We start from the raw sequence: 8,027 nt of genomic DNA on the forward strand, positions 1-8,027 counted from the left end.
AGATCGTCTAACCATTTAGTACTTTCCGTTGCTTTGCCGTCTAACCGAACCGAACAGAACCGCAGATGTACCAAATCTAGTTGTTATAGTAATCTCATTAATCGGATATTAAAACCCAAAACATGCATGCGTTTGTATATACCAACCCGCATAGAAACTTATAAAAGATATTACTTAAGAATATTTTATAAACTATAAAAACAACCATAATATAACATAGTAATTATCTAATTCCCGCTTGGGAATTGAGTTAAATATTTATATATATATAGGTTGACTTTTACATATAATAAGATAAATTATATACAGTTCATATAGTTAGATCTTTATTATGCAATAAACAATACATGTGTAGCAAATCGTATTTATATTACACGTTGTGAATATTGTTAGCGTTAAATAAAGCTCATCATGTATACTTATTATAGACTGTAAAATTATGGACTGTATCGTATAACTGCGTTGTACGACTATTTGGGTTTACTAACTCATTCAGTTGAAACGTATTTATTTAATCCCGGGCACTTCCTGCTCTATAACATTCTGCTAAAGTCATTATGTTTTATGATACTCACATTATTAGTTTCTTTGACTGCTTTGGCACATTTGCTCACGTACCTTTCATCAACTAAGGATTAAGATATCGTCTGTCGTTCTGCATTCTTATCACTGTAATGTTACAAGAGACTCAATTACCAACGTCGCCATATTGGCGTCGACAGAAGCCGCAGGAAGTTTTTCCCGGAACTGCATGCACCTTACAATGGCTCCTAATTACATGCTTTTGAGTACGTAATTCTTTGTTATACCTTCATAGGAAGTTGCGGTTTCGGATTCCGGAAAAGGCGTCACATCAGGCCGAACGTAAATCTATTTAAATACGAGAGAAACATTGTGTTGGCAATGTTACCCTCTGTAAGCCGACAGGCTAAGTATACCCCTCACCGCTCACAGACAGAGGCTGCCACTAGGTGGCAGTTGTTCTTAGCTGTTTCACTATGCTGCCACAATGTGATAGTTGTTATTACCTATTCTACTAAGCTGTCACAATGTGACAGTTGTTCTTAGCTCTTCTACTAAGCTGTCACAAGGTGACAGTTGTTATTAGCTATTCCACTAAGCTGTCACAAGGTGACAGTTGTTCTGAATTCTTCCACTAAGCTGTCATAAAGGGGACAGTTGTTCTTGGCTCATCCACTATACTGACATGGGTGTGAGTGTTGTTCCTATCCCATACACTAAGCTATCACGAGTTGACAGTTGTTCTGAACTCCTCCACTAAGCTGCGACGGGTGGGGCAGTTGTTCATAATTCCTCTACTAAACTGTCACACGGTGACAATTGTTCTTAACTCTTCCACTAAACTGTCATGAAGGCGACAGTTGCTCCTGGCTTCTCTCCTGCTAAGCTGCCACATGGTGACAGCTGTTCTTCGCTCTTCTAGCAACCGCTCTTTGCGGCGTGTCTTGACCATCGCGACCCTTGTGAATCACCGCAACGTGACGCGGCGCTGGGCGAAAAGAAAATCACGTCGATCAGTCGCAAAATGTACAAAAACCCGGACCAGTTCGCGAACGCAGGACTCGAGCGGTCGACTAACATCCCCCCCACACACCACACCACCCACTCCGGCTGTTGTCATCACTGCTTTGAGAAGATGTCTTTGAGCTTGGCCGGAATGCGAAAGGTGCTGCTGCTCGGGCCGACCTTGCGCGGCGGCGGCGTCGCGTCCTTGCCCGGCTTCGTGCTGAACGGGTTGCTCGGCGACTTGGAGCGACGAAACGACGTGCGCGCGATCGTCGCGTTGCCCGACGGATTGAGCAGGGATGTGAGCGCGCCCTTGTCCTCGGAGATGAAGAGCGGCTTCAGCGGCGCCTGCTGCTCCTGCTCGCGCTGCGACTGCCGCACCGCCTCGCGGAACACGCGCTCAACGTGCTCGTACTCCTCGGCGGCCGTCGTCTCGTGGAACTGCGATTCGAACTGGTCGGCCATCGCCGCGCCCTCGCCCTTGCTCACCTGCCTGCGGAGAGATGCGATGTGTATAGACGGAGATGTATATATATATATATATATGTATATCAAGAGTCCATAATAGAAAATTTCTCTATAGAAAATTCGAATAGAAAATCTTCTATTATGGACTCTTGATATATATATATATATATATATATATATAGCCTATGTATATATATAATATTATAGGGAGTGCACGCGGTAAAGAGTCTCGCTGCACTCGCGATGCGGATACGAAAGTGCTGGAATGCGTTCCGGGAACGAGGAAAGGATGTTCGTAACGCGAAATTCCGTAGCGTGAATCACGCGGGAAATGCAGCGGTTTTTGGGAATGCAATCGTTCATTCCGTTGGGAAATTATGTGAGAGCAAATTTTCGTTTTGTTTCGCGAGTAAAGTTGCCATTATCTACCCTTTACGCGTGAGCGAATTTACGTAACTCGAGTTATCGTAACGCAGGGTATTACTGTATGCTATGAGGCGATCTACCAGACGATTGGCGGAATGATTCACCATATCGTCTGGTGTCAACTAGATAATAATTCGAATCGCTATAAAGGTTTCACTATGAGATAGATGAGGTACGACACGATACGGTGCATGATACGATACGATTCCATCACGATGGGATGGGATGATTGACATTGGACATAATGAGTTATAACAGTGTAAAATATATTTAGAGAGGTATAGGATGTATGCAAGAGCTGTATGCAGAGAATGCAGGGATCTATGTTGAAATACGGAGGCTAGGCGAGAAGAGGCGAGACAAGACGAGACAAGTTGAGGTCATGTGTGCATGTGCTGTTTTCTGTAATTACTTGCCTTCCTAGGGTTAATAACCTGTGGTGAGATTATACAGCAACGGACCCACGGAAAGCAGCTGTCATGCGTAGCGCCAAGCTGCAGCGTGAGGGCAGTAAAAATGATCGCAATCACAAGAGGGTAAATCTACTAAGAAAGCTAGGGGGGTGGCAACGCAGTGAAGGCATAGAGAGTCGTACATGAACTTATCACATATTATCGTTAGGCAGATCTAGATACGTTTAATTCCTCTTTACATCTTCTCCATAGCTTTTATTTTTTTCTTATATTATCGCATGGCAACCTAATTCAAAGGACCTTAATTACTCCTTCCTCTTGTCTTATCAAGAGAGGTGTATCGCCGCCGTCAGATATTATTTATTCCTAAAGAGATTTACAAAGCACTTGCAAGACTTCATGACCAGGAAACACGCCAAATTGTTTAAACATGGCATCTGTGATGACGTCAGTCTTAACGCGGCAGGAGCGTTTGCTATCTTAGAAGTACTCTTTCGTATGTCGCAACCGTTATTGACAAGATCCTCTCTTCCCACGCTTTGCTAAAGCAATAATATATAGTGGGCTACGCCTTATTGCACTTTGCAGCGCTAACAAAGAGTCGATCAGAGGGTATTAATCCCAAATAGACTTCTATCAGTCTCTTGTGTTTCTCCTCATTGTTTCATGTCTGTTAGCCGTAAACCAATACAAGTGATAGTAGTGAAGTGATGGTTCTGAGACAACTAGAGCTGTTCCGTTATCGATGCCTACTCTCGCCAACAACCAAGTGAAACATCTGGGCTCCTAATACTTATAATTGCTTCCTCGTACTAGTGACCCTATAGAGACACGAACGGAGATCGTATTAACTATCTCCTGAGTTCTAATCTAGCTGCAATGCCCGAGGTATAGCGACTATACGTCGCTGACGTTAGCTATTGACAACGCCGCCATTCTCGTCGGTATGGCTTCGGGGCGCAAAAATTCACTTACTGTTGAGTACGATCAGCATGCTAGCCGTATTGTGCTCGCGATATCAGAGACTGCGTATCAACAGTGGGTAAACAATCAAGCGCAGTTTCAATACCTGACACAAAAGGCTACTCGACTAGAGGGCGGCTGACGCGACTACAGATTGATGACAGTGGTGACATTCGCCTAAAACCTAGTGCAGACCTGCGACTTTTTCATGCAACTCGACTGCGATTTTAGTAGAATTGCTGTAAAAATTGCTGCGAAATCACTACGTCTGCGGGAATGTGCAGTTGCAACCCGTAGCGATTCTGGTCGCTTGCGACGAGTTGCAAGAAATCAAACTGTTTTGATTTTGAGCGACTCGACGCTGCAAATCGCTCCCAAATTGCTCTAGAATTCCTTCGAAATCGCATGCATGTGTGCGCACACGCGGTGACACATCGACCGATCGCTTGCGGTTGCAGGTTGCAGCGACGAGCAACCAAAAATCGCAGGTCTGCGCTAGGCTTATGCCTAGGTCTTAGGCTTATGTCCTATGGTCCTTATGGTCCTAGGCTTATGCAGGTTTCCGCTAGGCTTAAAGCCGGGCTTATATCGGGTTGCGATTGCTTGCGACGCGACGCGACGCACTGCAATTCACTGCGGCTGACGTGCTTAAGGTAGTATCTCACTGGGCTGTGACAGCTCGCGACTAGTTGGAGACACAAAATTGCGAGAAAATACGCGAATTATTTCACTTGGAATTTTTACTTGGAATCACACTGAATTGGTACTTACGACACGTTCGCGTATGTCGCACGAATGTTGCACGAATGTCGCACGAACTCCCGGCGAAATTTGGGCCAAAAACGTTCGCATACATGTCGCGCGAATGTCGCGCGACACTCGCGCGACATTAACGCAACAAAATTGCGATTTTTTTGCACTCGTGCAAACAGTGCATGTCGTGCAACAGTCCCGCGACAGTTATGCGTGACAATTGAGAAATCTGGACCATATAAATACGGGGCCCCTCCCCAGTCCAGCAATTATTTTGTTATCAGACGTCAAGCGAGATGGACATCAGAGAAGAAGTGCAGAAGCTGCTGGATGAGGACCCCAACCTAGATGAGGACCAGGCTGACATAGTTTCATAGGTCGCCAACCCCTCACAAAGTTGCCTCACATTTCTCCCACTTTCTGACTCACGGAAACTAAATTGAGAAGAGTTCGAGATGGGTTCGAGACACCCGCGACGACTCTGTGACTATTTTAGGAGAAAATTTGTCGCGCGAATTTTTTGAACATGTTCAAAATTCCAGCGACACGAGAGGGAGGCCCTGCGACTCACGCGAGGAAATTGAGAACCCCTGCAAACGTTTCGAGACATTTTGGAATCTCCCTCGCGAATGCCGTTCGCAATTTGTCGCCAACAGTCGCAGCCCAGTGAGATACTACCTTTAGGTCGACGGCGACGCAACTGACAGCGACTGCCTGCGACCAGTCGCAGCCAGTCGCAGAAAGCGGAAGAAGGCGGAAGGTCGAAGCGACGATCACCTATTGATCGCGCAACATGACTTGTTGCTGTGTGCATGTTGTGTATATGACTGCATGCACTGATTGTTTCATTCGCCTTGTTCGCTTTTGCATTTGCATTGTTTTATTATCTACTCTTGATACAATCAAATGCAACAACAAAGGATGACACCATGTGTGATAGGATGGCATGGGAAAATGTACGATAAGATAAGGTACGCTCTTGAACTAATATGAGAAAGTGCTACATTCTACGTACGTCATATAATGTGCGCTAGAACGAATTTCTATAATTATCAGATCACGTTATACCTATATCGCTCAAGGTCCATCTTGTTTCCCGCCAATATCATCGGCGCCGACTTGTTGTTCACCTGCAGATACTGTGATATCATCTCCATGTAGCACTGCGCACTTTCGAAGCTCTGACGGTTTGTGATGCTGTAGACCACGATGAAGGCATCGGCCCACCGCAAGTACCGATCGGGATTCGAACCCTCCTATAGATGATAATGAATATCATAGCTAATATAAGCACGGAAGGTTGTTCTGAACGAACAGCGCGCAAGTTGACATGGTTACTTACATTGCATGTTTAGGGAAGGTGAATTTACCTTGTCGTATGTGTCCATGACCTTAACCAGGACATCTTGGCCGTCGATGTTTTCTGGCTTAGTGTAAATATCCTCTGCGAAAAATAAGCAGTAAACGCTATAATTTAATGCTGAGTAATTGTAAATGATTGAAGATGAGCCGTTTTTAAAAAAATATCCAAGGCCAGCATATGGCATTATCCTAATTGTCGCTGCAGAAAATACACAGCGTGGAGTGAGAAAAAACGTTCCTTTTCAACTTGAATATATTTAGTTTGTAAGCCATTATTTTGTAAGCGTATTACCTACACTTTCCTACAGCGAGCATTTAAGTATAAAGCCTAGCCCGTTGGGATGTTTAAATAGGCACTACTCTGTCGCGGATAGATTGGTGAAGAAGAAGCTCATATGCCGCCGCCACGAAGAAGTGCACATAACACAATGTCATAGCAACGCATGAGCAAACATCATATACCACATAATATAGAATAAGGTAGTCGTGCTAACGTGGAAAGTATTATTTTGTTCTGCTTGCGTATGTCCACATTAAAATACATATCAGCCCAAGCATATAAACTGTAGTTTATAAACATGTGCCCGGGATATTATACCTGCTAGGGTAATACATTGACTCGACCCCCTTTTTCCATCACGGCCCTGCGTTAAGGTTTCCCCGCCAGTAAATACGATGGTAATTTTGTATTTACTTACATATATAAGAGTGAACTACGACATTTGTGGAAACTACTATGATATTGCGTGTAATAGAAAAAGTGTTAGATGAATTAATATGCAAAGGGTTATACCTCTGTGCATGCGTCCGCCGAGCTAATTGTGCAAAGACTAAAAATAAGTAGTGGCTAGGCGACTGTTTTATTCACGAGCAGAAATGCGATGAACGTTGGCGATGCAGTATATAGCCACTTACCTAGATGTGGATCGTATTCGTTGATAAATCTCCTCGTCATGTACTTCACCGTGAGAGCTGCAATGGGGAAGAGTAGAATTTATATGATTGCGTGCATTACAACACGAATATCCCATCGCGATAGACGACGCGCGCGCTTTCGTTCGACTTGCAAACGCGATTTCACACAGCACCTGTCAGTCCTGTTTAACGGCGTACTTTGCTAACGCCGCCGCGCGATGCGAATCGTCCCCTGTGACGCACACGACTATGGTGACCGAAATGACCGTTAAATTCGTCACCAACGGCCTGGGACATGATTATCACTATATCTGTGTTTCTTCTTCGATAATCCCGGTTATATCATATATCCTCCCCAAGGTATCATATCCCGTGCTATCATGGAAGATTATAGCTATTTGGGCCTCGCGAGGCGCGAGGCTCCTGGCCGTTATCAATGCGTCGTCCGAAAACAAAAGCCTATGTAAGAAAACACTATCTTTGGAAGGTGCAACGATCTCTTAACACCCAGCGTTAGTGCTCGTGTTAAACAAAGCATGGTCATTACTGATTTACGCGCGACAGCCCGCAGCGACGGCCGTTGCGTATTTAACCGGTGGCATCTTACGACCACGTTTCAATTGAAGTTTAATGAATGAGTTAGCAATGATTCATGAATGTAATAACCGCGATATTTCCGGTGCGTTTACTGCGCGTACCGTCCTTCACCTCCTTCAGTGACCTCTGAAAATAATTGGACGTAATTAATTCTATTTAATTAACTGGCTGTAATCAAATTATTGCAGGAAAAGCACGCGAAAGGTGCTGCTGTTTATGTCGCTATAATGTGGCCCCGATGCGTCATCTAAGCACTTATGCTGCTTCTTAGTGAAGTTAAGTTCAATGGTGACACGTACGACAGAGTGTACGTGCGGTACGCAAGGCAAATACGTCTACCTATGTCATTTTACCCATGTCACCCCTCTACCCTTAAACTACCTTACCGTTTTTTCGCTCGTTTAGCCCTTCTCTCTCTCTCTCTCTCTCTCTTTCTCTTTCACGGTCTTGCGTTTTTTTCCCCATCTTTCTGGCGATAACGCTATCGACTATTAGACTTCGACCATTAGACATTAACCATTAGACTTGCGCAATGTTAACAATATCTACGAAACCCAACATATTACCATTGCCACTAGCATCATATATATATACATATGTACG

The 8,027-nt window shown here is 44.5% G+C and overlaps 1 protein-coding gene across 1 annotated transcript; it reads right to left on the reverse strand.

Moving 5' to 3' along the window:
- Window positions 1-304: 304 nt before the first annotated feature.
- Window positions 305-6,884, reverse strand: LOC106811819 (ras-like protein family member 12; the record flags this gene model as incomplete). Its single annotated transcript, XM_014815541.1, is given in 4 exon segments — window positions 305-2,020; window positions 5,619-5,806; window positions 5,921-5,994; window positions 6,828-6,884. Coding segments are annotated over 4 exon segments (698 nt in total), but the record flags the coding sequence as incomplete, so codon positions are not given.
- Window positions 6,885-8,027: the final 1,143 nt, after the last annotated feature.

The sequence above is a fragment of the Priapulus caudatus genome, unplaced genomic scaffold (genome assembly GCF_000485595.1).
Source record: "Priapulus caudatus unplaced genomic scaffold, Priapulus_caudatus-5.0.1 Scaffold579, whole genome shotgun sequence".
NCBI lineage: Eukaryota > Metazoa > Priapulida > Priapulimorpha > Priapulimorphida > Priapulidae > Priapulus > Priapulus caudatus.